Below are 26,406 nucleotides of genomic sequence, written 5' to 3'. Positions count from 1 at the left end.
ATAACAATAGATTATATTATTTACCCTACATTATTGATCATTTGGTAGCATAGATTATTTATTTATAAAGTACTCCCTTCGTCCGTCATTAGGAGTCTCAGTCACTTTTGCGCACTCGTTTTATAAAAATGATAACAAATAGTTAAAGTGGAGAAATAGTAAAGTAAGAGAGAGAATAATGTTGATAAGAGTCTTCTTTACATTATTCTCTCTTTTACCTTTCCATTTCTCCACTTTAACTATTTATTATCATTTTTATAAAACGAGTGCGCAAAAGTGATTGAGACTCCTAATGGCAGACGGAGGGAGTATATGATTAAGGACGGGCCCGATATAATAAACTCTCATATTATAGATAATTATCCGGTATCCAAGGTCTGTTTATTTATCTCCATCATTTTTTTAACCTGACAAATCTATGTTCTTACACAATGCCCTCATATTTACGTATAATTTTTTACACAAAATATCCTTTGTTTTTATTTCTCTACATCCGTTCCATCATTCACAAAAAAGATCTCAACTCCATGACGAAGAATGTGCAGATTGACAAAAAAAAGTATATGAATCTGCAACGAAACAATCGCAATTCTCAATTACGTCATCCATCCTATGCCAGTAATTTTGAGGATTTTTTCCTACTGATCAATTCCATCATAAATCACACCGCTCCTTAGCACAATTCTGCTTTATGGATTAGATTTTGCGCTCAATTGAGAGAGTAGAGTAATGGAGATGGAGACTGGAGTAGCGGAGATGGAGGCTAGAACACGCCTTTTTTTATCTAATTTTAAAGTAGCCCTAATTATTATGAAGGTTAATTAAAAAGAATAATATTGTTATTACCTATTTTAATCTATTATTTTGAAACCCTATCAAACAATGTAAAATATAAAGTGAATATTTCTAGAACTAACTATTAATTCAAACTGAGTATAGTTTTAGTTTGGCAGTAATTTCTGTTAGGAACAAACAACCGATTATGTGCTTAAATTCTTTAATTTTGCTGCATGGTGTTGGGTGAATTGTCTGACTTGTTTTCGGGAATCTGTACGGATAATTAATATGAATTCAGTGGGTATATAAATGAAATGTTCATGAGCATTGAATGCAGATTTTATTAAATGAGGCGATATGTTCTGTTACTGTCATGCCCTGCTCTCAACCACAATAGATAGCCTAATAATGATGGTTGATTGTGCATGTGCCATATTCTGTTTTGATTTCTTTGTGAATATCTGTTTTATACATCTTGGTTGCACTAGGTAGTTAAACAATAAATCCTGATGTTTTCTTTTACACAGTCTCTAATATATGAACAAGCTCTTAATTTTTATGTACAAATGCTAATTGAATAATTAGAGCCTAATGCATTTATGCTGGCTACTGCCGTCAAAGCCTGCACACTGGAAACTGGAAAAGCCCTGCATTGCCATGCTCACGAATCTGGGCCTGTATCGGATGATTATGATAGGGCTGCTCTCATTGATATTTACGAAAGAGGCTGCGACATTGTCTTGGCTCGTGGACTCTTTGACTCGATGGTTTAGAGGAACTTGGTTAGTTGGAACGTCAAAAATAGATGGTGAGGCTTAACATGGAAGGCTGAATGAGGCCATAGTTCTCTTCAGGCAATTGTCGAAGGCTGAGGTGAGGCCCGATGAAGCTACCATGGTTGCAGTTCTCTCTGCCTGTAGTCTGTAGTTAGGTAGGAGCACTCAAAATCAGACCAGTCAGACCAGTGGATCCATTCTTACCTTGGCTATCGATGTACTTTGAATTGTGGACTGCTCTAAACGATATGAATAACTAATAGTACAGAAGTTTAGATAACAACATGCAATTGTTGGCGAGGAGTGGCGCAGCAGAAACAAAGTATAATAATACCAAGATTAATGAACTACTCCTCTAGTGCAATCAAAATCCAGAGCAATCAAGTAGAGAAAACTAAGTAATGGAACTTAAATAGGGGAAATCCCCAATATAGGAAAATTGAAAAACCATGGAACCAACTCCTACAAACTTCGACTATAACAATGGGAATACAATTTCTTCTCTATCAACCAAAATTAGGAGCACACAATTATCATCAACAAGACAAATGGATTTGAGTCCGGACCATCCAATCCATAATTCGACTATCCAAAACTTAAGATCAATGTGTCCGGACCATCCAATCCATAATTCGACTATCCAAAACTTAAGATCAATGTGTCTGGAACTCTCTGCAAAATTTAAGTTCGACCAGAACAGATATAACAATGCATTCATGACTTCATCGTGAACTACACAGAGTGAAAAACTTGCTCTGCCAGATTTTGTTTTCAATCAAGAATGTGTTTTCGGACAAATTTTGCACTCTTGGCATCTAACTTCTAGATATCATTAGTTCCTATATGGGTTGGGCATTCTAATTTGAACCACCATAATTATTGCATTCCAACCATCTCAAAAGACTTGGCATATGAACCATCTTCATTATGTAGAATATGAACCATCTCTCATAGGGACTCTAACCATCTACACTAATACTCATATTCTACTTCCTTGTAGGAGGGAGTCCCAACAGCAATGATAGGAGGATACACAAATACTCGTGAATGAAAGATGAACATAGCATTCAGATGCTAAGAAACAAATAATTTGTATAATCAAAATTGGAATAACAATAACCAAACTAAATACCTCAAAATGGATTTGAATTAACCTCATCTTCCTCCAAAAGATGTGGATTGGTGTGAAATGCATCAAGACTGGTCTCCGGATCAATATGCTCCAACAGACTCACACGGTGCGTGATCTGCTCTTCATCATCCACAACTCTCAACCCTCTCCCAGACTCCCTAAACGCCACTCTGTACGCAGCAAACAGCCTCCCGATCAATAGGCGAGGCATCGGCTCCAGCTCGCCCTTCCTCAGCAGGCCGCGAAACTCAGCAAGCATCTCCCTCAGCTCACCCGGCGTCTCCTCCAGCAGCAGAAGCCCGCACTGCCTGCAGAACCTCGCCGCGACCCCCACATTGTCCGAGCTCGGATGGTCCAACAGGAGCACCAGCACGTCCAGCGCCAGAGCCTCGTTGGCGATCCTCTGGTTCACGAGCTGGACGAGGTGTGCATCTGCGTCTCGTCGCCGCAGTGGTAGGCGGCCTTGAACTGAAGCGCGGCTCGTTTGACGAGGAGGTGGCCGACCTGAGGGCGCCTGGAGTTGATCAGAGCGGCCAGCGCGGTGTAGACGTCGCTGGAGTCGGGGTGTTTGGACTGCGATTGGATGAGGGCTTGGCAGAAGAGGCCTCTTCCGGGGAGGATGTGGTCGCCCAGGATTTGATGGGCTAAAAAGTCCAAGTTTAAGACGTCGGGCTTTTCGACCATCCTCGTGAATCTTTTGTTCATGGAGAGCCATTCTGATTCGGTGAGCGATATGGTGTCGTCGAGAGTGACGCCAGAGTACATCGAATCCATTAATGGAGCGTCGTCGTCGTCGTCCATCTCTAAGTAAAGCAGAGATTTTGTTCGATATTTGGAATGCTTATTTATGGGAGGGGATTTCGGAGTACTAAAAATTGAAGCTTTTCAACTTCGAAAATTAAAGTTTTTTTTTTCTTTTTTATGTGAGTCCCAAAGTTTTTGAATGTAAGATTAAATATCACATAAATTTTGCCACAGTTGTCATGGGCTTCTATGGTAAGGCCGGACTGGTTCAAACCAGTCAACTTGGTGCCTGCTGTCCAACCCACAACCAAAGTTGGTTGGGCTGTGTTTTCTTTTAATTAGTTCTGACCCAATTAGGCATAAGCTCACTTGGGTTGCAAACAAAAATAATTTTTACTTCCTCCGTCCACCGAGCCATTTTCTGATTTTAGTTTTCCACGATTAAAGAATTATTTATTTTTTTCCACTTTTGATATGAAATACTAAAAATATGTCTTAGAGCATTCGCAATGGCGCCCTTCCCGTCGCCCTTCGGAGAGGCTTCCGGGAAGGGCGCCCCGGACGTCTGCCGTTGAGGCGTCGAGAGCCGGACGCGGACGTCCGGTGAGGACACAGGAAGGGCGCGGCCGTCGGCGGAAGGGCGCGGGCGGACGCCCGCCATTGTGGCGACACGGGGACGTCCGCCATTTTTAATTAAAAAAACAAAAACTCTATATATATGGCTCGTTGAAATTCATTTCATACGCATTACTTGTGTTAACAAGTTGTTTCTCTCTCTAAAATCTAAATTTCATTTCTGTTGAAGATAAATGGAGAAAGATAGGAACTCTCCCGCCACGAGCGAGTCACATACGTCGTCTTTCCCCGTCGGAAATGCGGGGATGGTTCCCCAAATGGCGGGGATGCATCCGCAAATGTCCCCGTACTACAATATGTACAATTGGATGGGTGGGATGGGTGGTATGATGATGCCCGAGGGCAGCGGGGATTGGGGATGACACCCAATATGATGGTGGGATGGCTGGGGGGAATGACACCAGTGGGGATGGTGGGGGGGTTGGGGGGGAGAGGAATGACACCGGCGGGGATGATGCCTGGTATGATGCAGCCCATGCCTGCCGCTGCGCGGGGGAGGGGGGAGGTAGCAGGGGCTCCCAAACACCTGTGGACAATGTCTACCGTCCATATATGGATTTATTGTCTGGATACTCCTCTGGATACTCAGTTCACCGGCATCGACACTTTCTATTTTGAGGAATTGGGGCTATCTACGGTCAGGGAAACTCCCAGTGAGACAGGGACAACGGCAAGGGGCAGGGGCAAAGGCAAGGGCAAGGGGAAAGGCCTGGCCTCTTTCTCGTGTACGAGGGCCGATGAGGATGTGGAGGAGACGGGAAGGAGGACCGTCTGGACCGTGGCGGAAAAAGTCGCGCATGCGAAGGCCTGGGTCGGTGTAGTCGAGGATCCCTACATCGGGAATAACCAGCATATCGACAAAATGTGGTTTCGCATTAGTCAAGGCTACCTCAAATGGAAACCGGCTGATGGGAAGCCTCATGGTCCCGAGCAATGCCGGAAACAGTGGGAGCGGTTGAGGCCAAGCTTAGTCGATTTGCGGGCCTCTACCAAAACAACCTCCGCCAGGCAACCAGCGATATGTTCGAGGAGGATGTGAAGATCCGTGCCATACAGCAGTACCCCGACAAGTAGTTGAAGTTCCGTGAATTCGAGCATTAGGAGGTCTTTCTCGTGGTGAAGAATTCTCAAAAGTTTTCTGCGGGGGTTGAAGCGGACTGGCCGAAGCGGACGAAGATCTTCGCTTCCGGCGAGTACAGCAGCAGTGTCGGTTTGCACTAGCTCCCCGAAGCCGAGGTAGTGATCCCGACCCCTCAATCGTCTTCCCGCCGCCGTCGTCGCCTGATTGAGCAAAAGACTGCGCAGCGGATGGCAAGAGGAAGCGCCAGCGAGTCCGACAAGGTCCAATCGGAGGCCCCTCAAGAGTACAACAATCTCGCCCGCGCACAACAAATGGCTACCCTGGTACAGACCATGCATAGGTGGCATAAAACGACCGATCCTTTCTACAAGAGGATGTTGAAGGATGCCATCGACACATTGAAGCGCGATTTGGGGATGCCACCCATTGGAGATGATGGCGCCGAGACTGGTGGCGGGGACGACGGCAGCGGCATTGCCGGCGGGGACGACGACAGTGGCGACGGGGCGACGCGGAGGACGAGGAGTGAGTTGGGGGGTCACATTTTGTTGAAGCTTGGGTTATTTTTATGACTACGTAATTTTTTTTAAATTTAATTATGTAAGTTTTTTATTAATGAACTTGTTGCATTTTTCCCATCCGTATTCGTGTTGAAATTTTAATTCTGTAATGTAAAATTAATATTTGTGAATTTTTTTTTATTGGGGGAAGTCCGTGCGGGAAGGGCGATGGGAAGGGTGGATTGTGCAGTGGGAAGTCCTTATGACGTGACAGGAGGGTGGGAAGTCCTTATGACGTGGCAGAAGGTGTTTTTGAAAAGGGCGAAGGGATGTCCGTCCCACTAAAGATGCTCTTAGATACTCCTTACTTTCTCCATTTACTTTTATTCACAAATTTAAGTAATTTTTTAAAACCCGTGCTGAGTCAAAATAGTACTCCCTCCATCCCACAAGAATATCTACTATTTCCTTTTTAGTCCGTTCCACAAGAATATGCACTCTAATTTAAAAAGTCTTCTTTCTAATAAGGTGAGACCATTTTCTACTAACAATCCTTTAATTACTTTTTCTCTCTTACTTTAACAATTTTACACTAAACTCGTGCCGATCCCAAAGTGTATATTCTCTGGGGATGGAGGGAGTATTAATTTACGTGGTGGATGGAGGAAGTAATCTATTTTATTTTTTTATATATTTTTTATTTTTTATATACTATTAAAATAAAAAATAGTTAAAGAATTAAATTATTTATATGATTTTATAATTTACTTATAATCATATATAATTTATTGAATGATTTTAAAATTATACTATTAAATAAATATCTATATTCAAATTTATCATCTTATTATAATTATTTTCAATAATCGGATGTAAATAGGAATTTAAAAAATATAAATTAACGACTAAACATAATTTAAATTTATTAAAATTAGAAGATAAATAGGATTTGTAATTATGGTCTTATTTTGGATTGGGCTGGGCTGAGTGAGTTTGAAAAATGATACAATTAAAGTCCACTTCAATAATTAGCCCAGTCAAGACCTGCTTTGTTTCGGATTGGTCTTGAGCCGGCTCATACTGGACATGAGCCGTGGCCAGCCCTGTTCATAAATTCCAAAATCATGTTGACTGTTGAGTTGCAAAATCCATAGAAATATCAAATAAGGTTATGATATTTTTGGTAATTTGTCAGTTTACCGTTAGTATCAAATTTAGGGGTGTCATGTAAATAATATTCATATGTAAGTATATCAAATTATAGTACCATCAAATTTAGAGTTCGTATCAAATTTAGGGGTGTCTACTTACTTTAGAAGATTGAACCACATGGGAATTATTGTTCTGTTATACGAATGATTGGTGTTTTTTTTTTTTCTTTTACTTCCTGTTCATAAAATTCCATCTCTAGATGAGTTATCACCCCTTCTAAACATGCTATTAAGAGTGTCAGTGCGTATCTGCGTGAACATTGACTACCAACTATTTGAAATATGGATATGAATTAAGTACATTCTAAAGTTCCAATCCATTTTGTATAAATTAATAATAGATTCGCATATTAATAATTTTAGTATTTATTTAATTTAATTCTTAATATGAACCGACTCCTACCGGTCAAAATTTGCAATTTCACAGATGTTACTAGATTTATTATAGTCATTTATGTTTTACATTGTATTACCATTACAGCCAAGAAAAATCTATCTGTTCAATACTTGAAAAGGAAACTTAATCTCTAAATTTCAACCATATAATTTATTTTTGAAAAATTTCAACCATACTGGGATATATTGTCTGGAGTGCAATCTTATCTCTTCACCCCCCTCTAACACAAAAGATAGTACTCTATTTAATTGATTAATAGAGATATACAAGTATTTAATGCTTTTCTGGAGTGCAATCTTATCTCTTCACCCCCTTTAATACAGAAGATAGTATTTAATTGATTAATAGAGATATACAAGTATTCTAATTACCCCCTCTGTATTTAATTGATTAATAGATATATACAAGTATTCTAATTACTTTCTCATCCCAGGTGATTAACTGCTTTTTAGCACGTGTTCGGGGAAAATGATAACAAATAATTAAAGTAGAAATAAAGTAAATTATTAATAGAATAATGTATATACGACTCTTTTCTATATTATTCATTCTCTTACTTTTCTTTCTCTCCACTTTAACTATTTATTATCATCTCCGCAAAACAACGGTCAAAAAGAAATCTATCACTTAAGCTGGGACGGAGATAAAAATAGTCATTCTGGTGTCAATAATGCCGCAGTATAATTTAACTGATAAAACTCGTCACATGCATCATAACATGCTATCCAAAATTATTTAAATCAATACTGTATAGTATTTATTAAAAATAATAAATTATTGATTTAATAGTTTATCGGTAGTTTAAAATTTAAAATTTACTCCTATTTCATAAAAATATAAAAAAAAATTATAATCAGATATTTTTCAGATCTGTCATTTATATGTTTTAGAGGTGTGTTATATGTCGAATTTTTTTTTAAGAATATGATAACGCATCCACATAATTTGTTCAATAAATTAAAGCTTCAGGCCCAATAAGAACATGTATTGCGTTTCGGGCGACCTTAAATGGGCCTAACACTATGCCAAATTGGGCCTACGTTTTACTAACGTCTTCGATTTTTTTCTTTATTCTTTTGTTGAGAAGAACTTCTTTAAATAATGTATTAATGTGCGTGGGTGCATTTAACATGTTATAAAATTAATGGAAATTAAAATCCGTTGAATCTTTTCATTAATAGCAAAAACTCCTAGCATACTTCATATTATGTATACCTTTCAAATTTAAAATTTTCTTTTGTAAATCGGTATTGGAGATCACAATTATTCGTCCCTTTAAGAACTCAGTTGTGGTCTTTCAAAATCCACACTAGATTATGTTAATTGCAAGTTAGTTCTGATATTTCAACTTTCAAATGAAATAATACTCACAATTTTCAAGCTTCCAATAAAATATTGAATAGAAGTCAATTTTTATTTTCTACTTATAAATTACAACATATGGTACTGCGATGTGATTATAACTTATGTAAATCAGATTCATTACTGTTGATTATAACATATTATGTTTGTCGATTTTTTTCTTTATTCTTTTGTTGAGAAGAACTTTAAATAATGTGCGTGGGTGCATTTAACATGTTATAAAATTAAAGGAAATTAAAATCTGTTGAATCTTTTCATTAATAGCAAAAACTCCTGGCATATTTCATATTATGTTTACTGATGGTGTATCGGAGTACATATAATATAGTTAAAAATAAAACGAATTTATGTTAATTAAATCTAATCCAATTTAAAGTTTAAAGACATTAAAAACATAATTATATATGTTCATCTATATTTTTATTTTAATAATTTACTATGTAACTTGTTGTAAGATGCATAATACTTTATCATTTAAAACTTGTTTAATGTGAGTTTTTGTTGCATTTTTGTAAAGAAATGAGAGTAATAAACATAATTTATTGCATCAAATAGATGAATTGATATGCGAAGTAAATACTCCCTCCGTCTCAATAAATATGAAATATTTGATTTCCGACACAGGATTTTATGCATGTGTTGTTTTATGAGTTAATGAAGAGAGAGTAAAGTACTCCCTCCGTCCCGCTTAAGATGACACGTTTTCCTTTTTAGTTTGTCCTAACTACGTGACACATTTCTTTTTTTGGTAACTTTCTCTCTCCAATTAATACACTCAACCATTTTTTCTCACTTCTATTAAAATATCCATCTATTTTCATCTCTCTACTTTAATACCTACACCCACCTTCTCTCTCCAATTAAACATTTTAACCAATAACTCCTAAAATCCTGTGTCGGCTAAGCAATGTGTCATTTTAGCCGGGACGGAGGGAGTAAGAGAGAGGAAAAAGTAGAAAGAGTGATGTTTCCATTTTAGGAAACGTTTCATTTTTAGTGGGACAATTCAAAAAGGAAAACGTTGCATTTCTAATGGGAAGGGAGTAGCAAATAAAGTTGAGGAGGAAAGGAAAGGCCCTTAGAAGTTTCCGCCAGAGAAAAGGATGTAATATGAGCCAAAGTGACGTCGTTTTCCAGACTACACAGCAAAGGAGGAAAAATTAAAATTCCATATTATCTTGAATTTGGGGGCTAGGGTACGCGCATCCAGATTTCAGATTCCAATCCTCTCCATCGCCAAATCCGTTCTTCGATATCAGAGTTCAGCTTCTGAGCCCTCCGCCATCGTTTTGAAGCCTGATCGGCGGCGCCTTGACTCCTCTAGTCCGATCTCCGGCGGCGAAGAATCGAAGGTTAGTTACACAACATGAATTGTTGTTCTCCTTGCAAGGCCCAATTTTTCTTCTTCGGCCCACGTTCTTCTTCCTATGTGTTAGGATTTGATGTGAATTTTATCCTCCTTAATTATACTCTGGATTCAATTTATTTCCATGTCGATTAGGATTTGATATAGGATAAATATGTACGAAACTCTCTTGTTCCTATCCCTAATTAATTCTTACTTTTCATAAGCCGTCTGTCAAAGTAATATGGAGAGAGATCCTTACAAGACTTGCAAGAAATGTGATTTGCAACAAATTTGGATACCGCAAGAAATATGGAGAAATCTCCTTACAAGACTCCCGATCAGATGCCTTATGAGGTGTAGGTGCGTTTGTAAGTCATGGCGCAATCTAATAGAAGGGGATCAGTTTGCGACTCCAAAACAATTCATGGCTTTTGTTAATCAAGACATGACGGGGTATGCAGTCGCTGATGAGGACGGCCAACCACTTTTCCAATTCTACTGGCCCCCTTATTCAACTTCTCACCATCGTTTGGTAATTAGCTCAGTTAATGGTTTGCTTTTGTTGTGGGATGGATTGGATGATAATCGTGATATTCTTTTCATAGCCAACCCAATGACTTGTGAATATACTGAGCTTCCTCCTCTACCTACACGTAGGTGTCTATATGGATTTGGAGTGAGCAAATTAAGTGGACAATATAAGATATTATGTGTTGATGAATCTAGGTTTTCTCATGTGTACACTCTAGGAGGAGAATCTGCATCTTCGTGGAGAAGGATCCTAGCACCACTGACAACTAGATTGCCTACAACAAAGCCATTGTGGGACTCAGTTACACTTAGACCATCACTTGATTATGCTGTATTTTTAAACGGAAATATTCACTGGGTTGCTTGTGATTTAGAGAATAATTTTTTAGTTTGTTGCTTTGATCTTGAAACAGAGTTGTTTACCAGTTTTCCTCTTCCATCCCTTGATGTGCGTATCTTGATTCATCCTGAGGATAAACGTTCGGTTTTCTTATATTTGGGATATCGGCTATGCATTTTAGAGGACCAGCTATGTTTATGCGATACATCATATCCTAGAAATGCTGCCAAAATTTGGAAGATGCACAATTATGGAGATGCAAGTTCTTGGATAAAGGAATATGACTTCAAATCACCGACATACTATACCACTCCGCTCAAAGTTTTGACGAATGGTGAATTGTTGTTTACTGGCCATGGTGGATTATTTATCTACTCAAAAAACACTGAAGCTTATGATGTACGTGGTTTTCTTCAACAATATTGCTATTATTACTTTCCTAGCACCACTATTTACATCCCTAGCTTTTTATCACTCAAAACATTGGGAATTCACAATGTTCAGTCATTATGTTTTTATTAGGGTTGCATTATTTGAATAGTTACTGGATATTGTGAAAGTGGTGACATCTAAGTATTTGCATATGTAGTGTTTATGCTTGAATGCTTTCGTCGAATTTGATGCAAATGTTTGGAGATGATAACTAAGTAGGGCTGAGCTTATGAAGAAAGCCAATGGCCAATATTTTCCTTATCTTTGAATGTGTTTTCTATGACCATATGATATTTGTTTGCTGTTTCTTACTATTTTATTAGGTTTTTTTAGTTATTTATCTATGACATTTAATAGTTAATTTTTATTTTTGCAAGGCCTTAGGATTCAAGGAACATTTTCTTGAATTTTACTAAAGAAATTCGGTGATCAAATTAAATAAGGGACAATTCTTTCTATTTGCAACGTAGCCAGACGACATGTCGTCATACACCAAAACACTGTAGTTCAAAGGGTGCTCTGCTTAGCAAAGCTCATCATACAAAAATCTAACTAAAATTACATTGAACTAACCATCCACTTACCAAACATAGAGCTGTGGAACATACACTATAACTATTCTAGAGAAGAAAAAAGTCCAGAATTATTGAGAAACCAAAAGCAGCAATAGAGAGACGCTGATGCTTTTCGATAACCAAACAGATAATCTATGTTTGGGCAGAATTGTGGTTTACGTGTGGGGTGTAGGGATCAAGACTTACTGTTCATGATTGATGGCTGCCAATGTCTGTTTCTCGTGGGTGTGGAGTTTGCTGCAATAACCTTGCAATAGTAGCCCCGGGAAAGATTATTCTCCGTTATGGGCCTCTGGCCGAACGGGTTTTGCTTTATACATTCTTGAACATTTTCTGCTTCGGCCAACCCCTCTAAGTAAACACGGAGATCACCTCCTGGCCGCCGGTGCCGGTTAAGGAATCCTCTCTCACTGCTGAGCTTTAACGCCGCCGGTGCCGGTTAAGGAATCTATCTTTAACAGAAAGAAAATGCAAAAGAAATTAAACTGGAACAGATGGAAAAATACCGAATCCACAAATGTATTTTTTTTAGTCTAGTTATTTCGAATCACTCAATTATGTACTCATTTTATCCAAAGTTATGTACTCCACTAATTTTATGAAATTTATATTTTAATTATATTATTTATTTATTTCTATTGTATATATTTAATGAAGGTAGTATTTAATGAATTGTGCATCTCTTAAAATAGTAGGTACGCATAGTATTTTTGTGTTTACTAGTAGATATACGACCCGTGTAATATGATTGTTGTAGTCAATGTGCTATATAATGTGTGTTGACGAATAAAGATGTTCTAAGTGCAATACACAATATATCTTAGAACATTCAAAATTCACGTCTATATTATTTACGTTTCAGGTTAGTTTTTGAAGTTAAGTTTCACACACACACAATCCACACACCACACAATCCGCTGGATTTTAATGATTCTCCATGTGATTTTAGGGAACGAAGTGTCGTCACAATGCTTCTCTCAATGATCTCATTTTTCGGCCACCTTGAAAATTGATTTGAACTTTTGCGGCGGCCTTTTGACCAACTAGTATTATCTATGCACGAGTCATATGATTTTCACTTATTTAATACAAATTGAAATGATTAAGCATAATTAAGAAATAATATCATATGTACACTTTAAAAAAAGAAATGTACTTCTACCCATCCCATTCCAAGTAAAACATTTCCTACTAAGCACTGGAATTTATAAAATTTTACTTTATGAGTTGAGTAGGGAAAAAATAAAGTAAGACGGAAGATAAAGTGAAGATAATGATGTTTCTATTTCAAAAAGTGTGTTAATTAGAGTAAGACATAAAAAAAGAGAAATATGTCGCTTACCGTGAACAGACGAAGCCTATATATATATACTAACACTTCAGTATAGATATCATATAAAAACATGTTTTAAGAAGTTACAAAAACAAATGCTGATTATAATATTTTTCAAATTTAAGATAAAAACATAAAAATCAAACTTTAACAACACGTCTACTTAATAGTACGAAACAATAAGGAATATAAACTACTTAATAAAAAAACTTACAATATTCAATAAAATTTGATCTCCAAAAACATAAATATACATAACTAGGAATTTAACTTAGAATGATAACAACGAACCAGTGGTACATAAATATTGAAATATGAACATCATCTTTACAATCTAAAATCTTCAAAGTTAACAAATGCAAATTAGTCTCATTCACAATAGATGAATTATTTTTGTCTAAAACAATATCACTTATATTTATCTGCAATCTTGCTCATATTTCCTGAATCGGAAAATTTGGAATTTATGGATCTGAGAATTGCAATAATAAGATTTTAATTGATTTTTTCGTAGAGTAATATATATATGTCATGCATTGGAAATCTATACATATTGATAAGAACTTGTAGATTATACATGTATTTAAGGATAAAATGTTTCCTTCAAGCCTAAATCTTAAGTTCCAATGCTTTATCTCATGTGTACTTCATCGTCACATTGAGTTTTAATATTCCGGCAGCTTAAGAATTAAGGTTGTTGAAGAAATTAGTATTTGAAAAAGGAGTTAGAACATTTGGTGATATCTGAAAATACAAAGAGAGAGCAACATCTAACTATAACTTAAGAATAAGAACCTGTCTAAAATTGGAGAATTGTCAATAATGTTATTACTATCATTTAGTTTGCATTTGATGCCTTAGATAGTTAAGAAAAAAAATTATATGAGCTAAGCAGGAATATCTACTTGGCATGCTTCAAGTTGCATAGTGGCATTTGTGGAAGTTGGTGTGCAACCTTACAGAAGTGGGATGCGGCAAACATTTTTGTATTTGTGCTTAGGATGTATTTCTTGGATAAGTTATGTGAGACTTAATGGACCATATCTGAATAATGGTGTCTTGGGCTTGGATGTGTTCAGCCCAATGACTTATTAATTCTGGGCCCAAAGCTTTAGGTCCGGTTGGTCGCTGCCTTACTCTCTAGAGTGGTTGGATTGCTGCCACGTTGCAACTCCACGCAAATCGCCCCTCCTCGTCGTTGGATGTTGAGTGTGTTAGTTTTGTGAGTAATAACTGAGGAGTCTCTTAGACTCTCTCATTCATTCTCTCTTCAACTCTCTCTCTCTGACGATTTTTCTAGGGTTTCCATTCTTCGTCTGAGATCTTCTCTTTGATTGTTTCTCTGAGCCTTTCAAAGTGTTTCAACCGGTGAAATCACTAGCAGAGGTTACCTCTTCGGTGGCCTTGCGAAGTCCAGCGCTAGGTCTAACTTGTTTGTTGGATCTGCTAAGTTGGAGGCGATTTCATTGTGTTCTTGTGAGGATTTGTGAGTTCGTGAGTATTAGAGAGGTTCTCTCGGTGAAAGGGGGTTGTGCGTATTGAGACGGTAACGTTGGTAGCAATCAGTGAGGTCTTGGTAGATCTCTGATTCAGACGGTTTCACTACGCTCCTTTGGATAAATCAGTGTGATTGAGGAGGTCCTTGGCCCAGAGCATAGTCACATTGTGACCTGAGCCATATCCGCATATCTCTGATTTCTTGTCTCCTTTTCTGATTTGATTTAGACTCTTTGAGTCTTGTGTTGATTTACTGATCTATCTACTTGAGTGTGCAGGTACTAATTGTTGGGACTACCGCAGCGGAAGACACGGAAACCAAACAGGTCCTAGAACGGATCTATTTAGTTGATTATGCATTCGACTCCAATTTCATGCAATATTCATAGATCTATAGATATGACATCAAATAAACACATAATCATGCAATTTGATGTAGATTCGATTGTTACCTCATTTTGATCCATCATAGGATCGAAGTTGCTAGCTGCACCACCCGAAGATCCTTGGTTTATCGACCGTGAATCTTCCAACCTATTCCCTAGTCCTTGATTCTCCATCCGTGTGGGCGGATCTTAGATAATCAATAATAGTCTTGAAGAGATCTAGGAAAACCCAATCACAAACTCGATATTGTCTTGATCTAATCCTATGAATTAGGATAGAACAAGAACAAAGCAAAAATCCTAATTCTCCCACGTGCCAAGGCACGAAAACCGAGGCAAGGAGAGAGAGAGAGAGAGCCGGCGACGGCTTCTAGGGTTTAGGGAGGAGTGTTGTGAATGAATGGTGTGCTAGGGTTTCCACATTTCATCACTATTTATAATGGACTTGTTGGGCTAGGTTGGGGATCCATGGGATGACTTAAGTGTTGGGGGCTCACCCATTAGATAAATTGCTAATTAAATCAAATGACCCATGATTTAATATATTATCAATGGAATATTATTTTATTCCACTAAAGAATAATATTGCACTCCCACTTAAATCACCAAATTACAAATAACTTGGGTCCATTTTATTTTATAATATTTCCCGCGTTTAAGATTATCTTGATCCATCAATTTAATTCTTTTGTCTGCTATGTGACTAGAATTAAATTAATTCTCCAAAGAGTTTTTCTAGTTTGAAACTTTATTTATTATTCGTGGAATAAATTCCAACTGCGCAGATTTCTGAATAATAAATTCCTCTTTCAAACACCTCATTGGGGATCACCCTTTTTGGGATTTAATCATACCACACTGGGCACGCGAATTCTATGAAATAATATTCCAATACCTTCATGTTATTCAATTACTACCACCCAAGATATCATGAACTTGAGTTACGTACAAACTCTCACATATTGATAAGTCAAAGTGGCGTTTGATTGAATAAACAATATTGATATTAATATCATAGACTAGAAAATACTAAACTTTCTTGAAATATATTCTTTCAGTAGATAGCAATAAAGAATACATTTCGGATTAGATCCTTTCAGTGCTTTACCACACCGGTGTTACTAATCTCATCTTAGGTAAGAGAGAATTATCACAAACACCGCAACCGTACCAATAGCTAGCCAAAGCCTATCTAGGTTGTGAATACGTTTTTCTTCTTACTAGATCTGGCCAAGTCCCATATTGGAAAACTCATGAGGAGATTCATCGAATTTCCCTACTTGACCTTCTTAGTAAAAAGCCTTAGACTTGTTTATCATATTTCAATAATAAACCATTTATATTATATTATTTATTCTCATAAATAGGTAAACAAGTGGATGTGGCGTTTCTCGTATACATGCACAAGCTGACTGTACAAAGGCATGTACGCTCGAAGCATCTTTTAGTATACAAACCCCAACAATCTCCCACTTATACTCAAAGAATGCTTTCGAGTATACCAACCGCTTTATTGGCCTTGTGCTACACATTCACAACACATTTTCTCCCACTTATACTCAAAGCAGGCTTTGGCCACTATGTACTCAAAACTATAATTCTTTAAAAGAATCTACCAACATAGTTTTCTAGAGTACATAAAACGAAAATATACTTGTAATTTATAACCTTAATTCTTGCTAAGGAGCACGATAATTTGATCAAAATATTTCTAGGCCCTTTGATCCAGTGGAATAATTTTATGTGCCTTTCTCAAGCGCACTTATACATATTCCTCTATCAAAATCCACTATTTTGATCCTTCTGAATTTCTACTAATTAAAGTAGAATACTTATAGCAAATATAAAGTTTTTAATCATGTCGAATATGATTCCCAAAACTTTAATTATATAATACCAACCTAACTTGGTATTATCCTTGCTATATAACTTGTGATGTAAATTCATGCATGAACATAATTACCTCATCACAATGACTAATTGGAAATTAGTCCTTATGACAAAATAAAACCGAATGATTGCATTCTTTGTTTTATAGTTATAAATTCCAAGAGTTCATTTACTTAACCATTTGTTGTGATCTTTAGAAATACTTTCTTTGGAAATCCAAAAGTAATTCTAATTTAATAGCTAACTTGGAAATGTCTTTTAATGTTATTAGAGTCTTAGAAAGTGTGCAATTCATCACTTCTTTCATTTTAGGGTGTGAACCCTTTTAACTCTATTAAACATTACTTTAATTCCATTTATGAATATTCTATGAGACAAAATTTAGCTCCCACTTTTAAAAGTAGAAAGATACTAGTTTCAATATTCTTTAAGGCTATTAAAACAATTTAAATAGTGCTTGGAGTTAAATTCATCCTAGTTTAATAAAACAAGCTATGAAGCTCTTATTAAACACTTAGAATTTAATCATTCATTAAGAAAAGCTCCCACTATTTTAATTATCACTTTCACAACAAAATAAATAAAACAATAACTAATCAAATAGTCAACTCTAGGCTTGGAACATTAAAATAATTTAATGTGTACACTATATTTACTATACAAGAATTTCTAGTATTTATAATAAATACTTATTTTGTTTCTAGTTGAATTTAATTTACTTGTCTTGTAATCAATTATTGTGATTATTTTTCTTACACCTTTATTTGAACAAACGCGATCATAAGATCATTTTATTTTGTATTGAATCCATGTCGAACATTAATGTTCTATTGACTCATCAACATAATAATGGTTCAAAAGATTCAAGGATTAAAGAAACTTAATAATCAATATTTCTAGAAGAAAACTTCATAATAATTGAATCAACAAATTTAATCACAAGTAAACAATTTTGATACGAACCATGTTACATTTGATGTCATAAATTATTGGATGATCAAAACTTCATTTATCTAATAATGCAAGCATTATAAAATGACATCGATAATCCAAAAACACAATTGATAAACTAGGAATAAATTTCCATATCAATAATCCATATGATATCAAAACCAAACAATATCAAAAACTTTTAAAATTCAACAATGTAAATAAAGCAAAAATAAACTCTTCTGACTTGAACATGATCATCTCGAAAGTCCACCCCTTCTTTTCATCTTTGTTTGAGCAATCACAAGCTTTTTATAAAGCTCCAAAAACGAAAACTTTTTGTGGCTAAACAAAATTTCATTTCTGACTTCATTAAAGCTATCTGGAAGCCCATCAAGGATCATTATCTGTTGGGTTTCTGGGTCAACTTCCCCCCCCCCCGACAAGTGAAGTTTATTGAAGTAGCCAAGCATGACTAGGGCATATACCCCCACGTCTTGGCCCTCTTCAAACACATCATGCCTTAAATGCTTCACAGCGATACCAGCTCTTATCTTAGAGGACTTTTCTTCAAACCACGTGGGCTTGTTGACCAACGGCCTATTGGGTTTGTCAAACCTCTCAAGGGCATTGCCAATACTGGCCAAAATGAAGCCCTTGAGATGACATTCCGCGGTATACCACTGATCACGAAACTCCTTGTCCTCTCCTTGTAGATGGTATGTGGGTGGACGATCCTTGCTGAGGATCAATCTCAAGTCATTGATCAAACGATCAACATCAAGTTTACTTTTCCATTCCTTAAACAATTCAGAGTCATGCTTCCTCGAACTAAGTATGGCATAATAAATATCCCAAGTATCAATCATCTTTCGTTCAAGCTGAGAATAAATACCAATAATATAAACATGTAAAATTTCAAAGAATTGCAAATAACCACAAAACAATTCATCAATTTTACATCCACAAAAATCAAGCACAAACGTTCTTCTACAAGGAAGCCGAGTCTTATTCATGCAAGAAATTCATTATTTTTACTGGCCACAATGTCGACAGATAGTCCAGAGACCATAAGAATGGCATGGCTGACTAACAATGCTAAAGCGTATAACCATAAAATTAAGCACTAAGGATTCTTTACTTGTGCGTGAACTCCTCTAAAGAAAGGTCGAACCGGACAAGCACCTCCTCCTATAGCTCCCTCTAAGCATTATTAAAATACAATCCTTATAATTTCGCAGCAATATTGCTCTGGTAAAGACCAGTCGCGATATTATTGAAAAACTAATTTTACGATTTTAATAATCTTTATCTAGAGAAGTCCAAACTTACGAACTGGTAATGTTCCTCCCGTAAAGACAGGCCGGTCACTACTTCGCACTAAGACCAATTTTATGGAGGCCATATACAAACGTGTTGTAATTATCGCTTCATATTTTCTTGTTGGTGGTTTTAATAGTTTAATTATTACTTAAGCAGATAAGGCAGATATCCACATTCAAAGAATAATTAAACATGTACTAGCTATGCATGCAAGGCAATAAGTACATAGGAGATGCACGAGTTAAACTAGATTTTAACAAATAAAATCATAACTCAAATTAAATATCCATCAATCATCAATAAAACATGTAAACACATTTACAAAAGGTTCACATAAACATAATGGCGAAACTTGATCATTTAATTAAGCATCTAAAATAAATAGATAGAATTAAAATTCCATTTTCACATAAACAAGATTATCTAGACATTAAGTCCAATCTTAAACAATCATACATTATTAGTTAAAATAACGTATCTTGATTATTAGAATTACCTTTCAATATTATTAGGATTTACTTAGATAGAATTAATCTATCCTTATCCTAAAATTAATGTCTAGGTGTATATCATAAAAGATTAGCTAAGTCTCAATTTAAAATGCCCACTTGGATATATAAATCCGCATTTATCCAATTAAGACTAAATCCATTTAAAACACACCAATTAAATTCGAGAATCAAAATTCTCATAGCTTTCAAATAAAATCACATGACAAGAAGAATCTTATTACATCTTTAATTCAAAATGATGTTTTGTAGATGAAATAAAATTCACCTTCATCAAAATTAAAGACAAAATTCAACTTAATAAATAATTAAGGATTTTAATAGCAAAATTAATGCTCTATGAATTTTCATACCTTTAAATCACATTTGATGTTATCTAGATGAAACAAATTCACCTTCATCAAAATTAAAGATAAAATTAAAATTAAACTAGGAATTGAATTCCAATTAAAATCCAATTAATCATTTAACACTTTAATAATTTAGGATATAAGTAGCATGTTAATGCCAAATGAATTTTTCACTTCTTTAATTAAACCGATGTTATCTAGATGAAATAAAATTCACCTACATCATATTAAAGACGAAATTCAAACTAGGAATAGGATTCCAATTAAAATCCATCCAATTATTACTTATGTAATTTTCGAAATATTCAAGGTTTAAAACAATTGAAAAAAAACTCATGTCTTTTCCTTAGGTATATATCTAGGAAATAATTCCATAACACACCAAATAAAATATAGACAATTTTCAATTAAACCTTAAAATTAAAACATGAAAGCATATTAAGAGAATATTCTTTAAAATTCCATCCAATTAAGGAAAAGCCAAAAATTAGATCAATCAAATATTGAATTTCCTTATGTTAATTACCATGATATTATCTAGATGGAAAGAATCCATCAAAATCAACTAATTAACAAATTAAATCAACTTATTTGACCTAATTAATCAATTGGCAATATTTTAAAGAAGGCAATTATTCTCTTTAAATTAGAATCTTGACTTAATTGCAAAATCATTCTAATTCCCAAAAGATATTTTAATTATTCTAGGTTTAGGATTTTAAACCACAATTATAAATAGCTTGCGAGTTAAGAAACGAAATGTAAACACGAAAAACAAAACGAGACGACGAGACGGTGCAATCCAAACCCTAATTAGGGTTTGGGCCGCCACTGCCTCGCAGCAGCCGCCGCTGCCGCCTCTGGCCCGTCGGGAACTGCTCCGGCGTCGACCGCCAACTGGAACCACCGCACGCCACCGCCGCCGTCGCCTGGAAACGCCGAGTTTGGCCACCGCAAGCGTCGATCAGCCTCTGTAGAGACGAAGGAGGCCCACGTCGCCGGATCTTGGCAGACCCGACGCGCCTCCAGCGCCGTCGTCGTCAGACAGCCGCTGCAGCATCCGCCGGAGGCCCACGCCGTCGGATCGAGATCGATCCGACGCGCCTCCGACAGCTCCGCCGCCTGCTCGCCGTCTACCGCCTCTCCCACTGGACTGGAGCTCCCTCTGGTCGACGACCATCGCCGGCCGCCGCCCCGAGCTCCGCCTCCGTCGCGATCCCCGGTCGGCGTGAAGCTAGGGTTTTCGAAACCCTAGTTCAATTTTTTTTTTTTCGATTTTTAATTAACTCGATTCATCGCGGTCGCTACGCTTGACCGCGATCTTAAATCTTAATTAATCATTTCTTAATTTGTAACAATCTTTTATGTTCATATCAAATATGCATATTTAAATATCTAGCTTTTTAGCAATTTAAATTATTCTAGCATATTAAGAACATAAAACTATAAATCTAATGAATACTTGTTTAGATCTAGAATATTCTTGTGAAAAACTTGAATAAAATCCAAGATTCATAATATTCTTTCATCGATCCAAGTATTCAATCATGGACCACTTTATTTCTTGATTCAAAAACATATATTCACTTAAACACATACATATATGTAATCATCAAACATATAATCTAGTATATATTACTTAGAATATATAGATCTAATGATGTTCATCATAGATCTAGAATATTTTTGTGAAAAACTTGAATAAAATCCAAGATTCATAATATTCTTTCATCGATCTAGAACATCATATCATAGATCCAAAAATAAAATCAAGAAAAACATAGATCCAACACATATTGCATTATTTTCGAAAATCCCAAGTTTCCACACTATAATTTTCGAAAAATTCAATTAATCAAATACATAATCAGAGCCTAAAAAATGGCTCTGATACCAGTTGTTGGGACTACCGCAGCGGAAGACACGGAAACCAAACACGTCCTAGAACGGGTCTATTTAGTTGATTATGCATTCGACTCCAATTTCATGCAATATTCATAGATCTATAGATATGACATCAAATAAACACATAATCATGCAATTTGATGTAGATTCGATTGTTACCTCATTTTGATCCATCATAGGATCGAAGTTGCTAGCTGCACCACCCGGAGATCCTTGGTTTATCGACCGTGAATCTTCCAACCTATTCCCTAGTCCTTGATTCTCCATCCGTGTGGGCGGATCTTAGATAATCAATAATAGTCTTGAAGAGATCTAGGAAAACCCAATCACAAACTCGATATTGTCTTGATCTAATCCTATGAATTAGGATAGAACAAGAACAAAGCAAAAACCCTAATTCTCCCACGTGCCAAGGCACGAAAACCGAGGCAAGGAGAGAGAGAGAGAGAGAGAGAGCCGGCGACGGCTTCTAGGGTTTAGGGAGGAGTGTTGTGAATGAATGGTGTGCTAGAGTTTCCACATCTCATCACTATTTATAATGGACTTGTTGGGCTAGGTTGGGGATCCATGGAATGACTTAAGTGTTGGGGGCTCACCCATTAGATAAATTGCTAATTAAATCAAATGACCCATGATTTAATATATTATCAATGGAATATTATTTTATTCCACTAAAGAATAATATTGCACTCCCACTTAAATCACCAAATTACAAATAACTTGGGTCCATTTTATTTTATAATATTTCCCGCGTTTAAGATTATCTTGATCCATCAATTTAATTCTTTTGTCTGCTATGTGACTAGAATTAAATTAATTCTCCAAAGAGTTTTTCTAGTTTGAAACTTTATTTATTATTCGTGGAATAAATTCCAACTGCGCAGATTTCTGAATAATAAATTCCTCTTTCAAACACCTCATTGGGGATCACCCTTTTTGGGATTTAATCACACCACACTGGGCACGCGAATTCTATGAAATAATATTCCAATACCTTCATGTTATTCAATTACTACCACCCAAGATATCATGAACTTGAGTTACGTACAAACTCTCACATATTGATAAGTCAAAGTGGCGTTTGATTGAATAAACAATATTGATATTAATATCATAGACTAGAAAATACTAAACTTTCTTGAAATATATTCTTTCAGTAGATAGCAATAAAGAATACATTTCGGATTAGATCCTTTTAGTGCTTTACCACACCGGTGTTACTAATCTCATCTTAGGTAAGAGAGAATTATCACAAACACCGCAACCGTACCAATAGGTAGCCAAAGCCTATCTAGGTTGTGAATACGTTTTTCTTCTTACTAGATCTGGCCAAGTCCCATACTGGAAAACTCATGAGGAGATTCATCGAATTTCCCTACTTGACCTTCTTAGTAAAAAGCCTTAGACTTGTTTATCATATTTCAATAATAAACCATTTATATTATATTATTTATTCTCATAAATAGGTAAACAAGTGGATGTGGCGTTTCTCGTATACATGCACAAGCTGACTGTACAAAGGCATGTACGCTCGAAGCATCTTTTAGTATACAAACCCCAACACTAATTGGGCAAGGACTTGGATTCCAGATTGGTTGAAATCTTGGAATAGTTAGGGCTCTAATTAGGGTTTGATATCTGTAATAGTTAGATACCTCAGTGAGTTAGATTACTTGTAATCTTGTAACACCCTTGTATTTGGCTTGTAACTTCCGAGATTAGCCATCTCAGAATCCAATCAATAAAGAGGTCCCGGTAATTAGCGAATCCCGAGTGATCTGATCCCTACAGTGGTATCAGAGCCACGGGGGGATCACTTGGGCGCGCCGGGTTGCAAAATAAGGAGGTGGGCTCGTCAGAGTAAGGCTCAGCCTCCGGTACAGGCTCTGAGGTAGTTCGGATTCTCCTTAACGAAGGGTTTCCGCTCAGGTAAATTGGCTGAATCCCTAAAACTCTTTACTTTTAGAGTTTGTATACTAGAAATCACGTTTCGAGTGATTGAATACTGTAAAACTCTTATTTTATTTTCCAATGAATAAAACAGATTATTTTTGTCATAATGTTGTTATGTTTTACATTTAATGGATGTTAATGCATGTTTAAATGTATAAGTTAACTTAACGAAGTCTAAGTCTTTGTTTCAGTAGACCGGTTGTGGGCGTCGTCCACTTTATGGTAATACGGTCAGTTCTAAACAAAGAAAAATATGAATTTCACAACCTAGATGGAATTGGACTATCCATCGAGAAAGGTTGCAATGTCAGTCCGCATATTTCTAAGCCTTACTGAAATAAGATGACATTGGTGTGGTATAGCACTGAACGGATCTAACAGCAAGACTTGCCTTAGGCTATCTACTGAAAGGTGAGGTCTTGATAAATATTTATTTCTTAATCAATGTAGGTTAGCATTGTGCATACGGTATTGATTATGCACTGCTTTGACTTATCAAATGGTGCGGGTTTTTCGTAACCCAATTATCCTGATATATTGGGTAGTGGTGATCGATACCTAGTGGTGCTAGGATTGCTATTATATTGAATCGTGCACGAGCTGAGTCTCGTTTGATAATGTCCTCAAGAGGAGCGCGAAACGAGGTTTTATTATTCGGAACCTAGCTAGTTGGAGTGTGATTACTCTATGAATAATAAATAAGCGTTTCATGCTAAGTCCACTCTTGGAATTAATAAGAAGTTAATTAATTAAGTCAATAGCAGACATTAATTAATTAATGGACATTTTAATCTTAAGCACGGGAAATGAAAGTTAAACGGAAACCCGGATTACTTATAATTTCGGATTTGGATGGGGAGAGTTCAATATTACTTCTGTAGTGGCTGCTCGTAATATTCCAATTATAACTTATATTAAATTGTGGGTTCAATTTAATTAGTAAAAAGTAAATTGGATGAGCCCATATCCAAAGTCTTCCATAGATCCCTGTCTGGGCCCTAAAGGAACTTAATATAAATAGGAGAATAAAGGAGACAGAAATAACACAATTCAGATTAGTGTAATTTTCGAAATTCCTCTCCTAAGCTGAGGAGATTTTCGAAATCTTCTCCTATTCCAAAAAGGATTTCTTCTGTCTTCTTTATTTAAGTCCTAGTATTCTAGTAAGATCAGCCCACACTGATATTGGGATACAGTTCGGGAACCAGAGAGAAGATTTGTGGTTTAGTACTCAAAGCATCACGTGGAGAAGAAGCTAGCCATCTTCAATTCTTTGGAGAATTAATTAGGTATTTTTCTGCTCCGTAGAAAAGCATGTTTTAGGTTTCAATATTCTTAAAGCATGATTAATTCAAGTTATGAGCATGATACATGTGATAATTACGCGAATAGGTTTTGTCTAAATAATCTGCTAAATAGATCTGAAAATTATGTGATTTATTTTGCATGCGCTTCCACTGCCAGCACCATCATTTACCGCTTTCAAGTTTAGGGATGGGCAGTTGTTGCTGGTAGTTGCCACTGGCCGTGGCTTAGGCTTTCTGTTCTCCTGTTTGTCTTGCATGTTCTAGTTGCTCTTTACAGCTTTCTTGCTTCCGTTGCTGTTTTCTCTGAGTGTTTCTTTAATCTCAAAGTGTGTATCTCAGAGCTTGACTCTGTGTTCTTGAGTGAATTGCCTATCCACCCTGTGCCTTAACCGTCTTGAGTGACCCCCTGCGCCCCCATACATTGGGTGATTGTGAACTGGGAAATCCTCTTGCCGGGGTACACGTGACAGATAGGGAGGAACTCCTTTTGGACTTGATTCTTGAGTCTGAGATCACTTTGAGGTGTCTCCTGTGCGTGTGCGCCTTTGCTGTAAAAGTGCTTCTGTGTTTCTTGCATGAGAAACCCCTGCATATCTGTTTTAAGTGTTCTCTTTGACTGTTGTGTGTTTAAGACCACTCTCTGTGAAAGCAGGGTTGCTTGCTGTGCTCTCTGGGTTACCTCTGTGTATGTTAAAATCTTTCTCAAAATGTCCCAGCCAGTTGGCATTGTCCCCTTTAATGGGAAAAATGATTTTGTGATTTGAAAACAGAAAATGAAGTGTGTTTTAATTCAGCAAAAAATTTTCAAATCTGTTGAGAGCAGTGTCCCTGATTCTGAGCCTGAAGATAAGGCTGCTAAAATGAATGAATTAGCTAGGTCTACTATAATACTCAACCTTTCTGATTCCGTGATTAGAAAGGTTGGTACCATTGAGTCTGCCTCTGAGCTATGGGAAAAGCTAGATACTCTGTACACTGAAACCTCAATGTCATCAAGAATGTATTTGCTTGAAAAGCTCTTTAAGTTTAAACTTGTTCTTTCAAAGGATATTGAGGATAATATTGATATTTTTCAAAAACTTGTTCAAGACATTAAAAGGTCTGGTGACAAAACCATTGATGAGTATACTAGCATTGCCCTAATGAATGCTATCCCTGATTCTTACAATGATGTTAAAGCT

The 26,406-nt window shown here is 36.4% G+C and overlaps 3 protein-coding genes across 3 annotated transcripts; 1 reads left to right on the top strand and 2 right to left on the bottom strand.

Moving 5' to 3' along the window:
• Positions 1–1,236: 1,236 nt before the first annotated feature.
• Positions 1,237–3,576, bottom strand: LOC125218655 (pre-mRNA-splicing factor CWC22-like). Its single transcript, XM_048120409.2, has 2 exons — positions 2,686–3,576; positions 1,237–1,698 (listed from the first exon to the last, which is right to left on the bottom strand). Exon 1 carries the CDS (start codon positions 3,398–3,400, stop codon positions 2,687–2,689), a length of 714 nt encoding a protein of 237 aa, XP_047976366.1. The 5' UTR covers positions 3,401–3,576; the 3' UTR covers positions 1,237–1,698; position 2,686.
• Positions 3,577–9,731: 6,155 nt separating this feature from the next.
• Positions 9,732–11,528, top strand: LOC125201379 (F-box/kelch-repeat protein At3g23880-like). Its single transcript, XM_048099461.2, has 2 exons — positions 9,732–9,968; positions 10,189–11,528. The coding sequence occupies exon 2, from the start codon at positions 10,206–10,208 to the stop codon at positions 11,355–11,357; it is 1,152 nt and encodes a 383-aa protein (XP_047955418.1). The 5' UTR covers positions 9,732–9,968; positions 10,189–10,205; the 3' UTR covers positions 11,358–11,528.
• A 721-nt stretch (positions 11,529–12,249) lies between these two features.
• LOC125199186 (uncharacterized) lies at positions 12,250–25,482 on the bottom strand. Its single transcript, XM_089064801.1, has 3 exons — positions 25,396–25,482; positions 18,247–18,759; positions 12,250–12,294 (listed from the first exon to the last, which is right to left on the bottom strand). Exons 1-3 carry the CDS (start codon positions 25,480–25,482, stop codon positions 12,250–12,252), a joined length of 645 nt encoding a protein of 214 aa, XP_088920927.1.
• Between the last annotated feature and the right edge of the window lie 924 nt (positions 25,483–26,406).

Source organism: Salvia hispanica, chromosome 2 (assembly GCF_029641045.1).
Source record: "Salvia hispanica isolate PSC_SH4W2 chromosome 2, Shi_PSC_v1, whole genome shotgun sequence".
NCBI classification, from domain to species: domain Eukaryota; kingdom Viridiplantae; phylum Streptophyta; class Magnoliopsida; order Lamiales; family Lamiaceae; genus Salvia; species Salvia hispanica.
The sequence above is the reverse complement of the archived record's forward strand: the minus strand, read 5'-3'. Positions and strand labels throughout refer to the sequence as shown.

Excerpts from the sequence above, each read along its gene's own strand:
- LOC125218655 (XM_048120409.2), bottom strand. The coding sequence starts at position 3,400 with ATGGCTCTCCATGAACAAAAGATTCACGAGGATGGTCGAAAAGCCCGA.
- LOC125201379 (XM_048099461.2), top strand. The coding sequence starts at position 10,206 with ATGGAGAGAGATCCTTACAAGACTTGCAAGAAATGTGATTTGCAACAA.
- LOC125199186 (XM_089064801.1), bottom strand. The coding sequence starts at position 25,482 with ATGCAAGACAAACAGGAGAACAGAAAGCCTAAGCCACGGCCAGTGGCA. Across the intron at positions 18,760-25,395 it reads CATCCCTAAACTTGAAAGCG|CTTGAACGAAAGATGATTGA; the intron begins GTAAATGATGGT and ends ATTTATTCTCAG. Across the intron at positions 12,295-18,246 it reads TTCCAGATAGCTTTAATGAA|ATAGATTCCTTAACCGGCAC; the intron begins GTCAGAAATGAA and ends TTTCTGTTAAAG.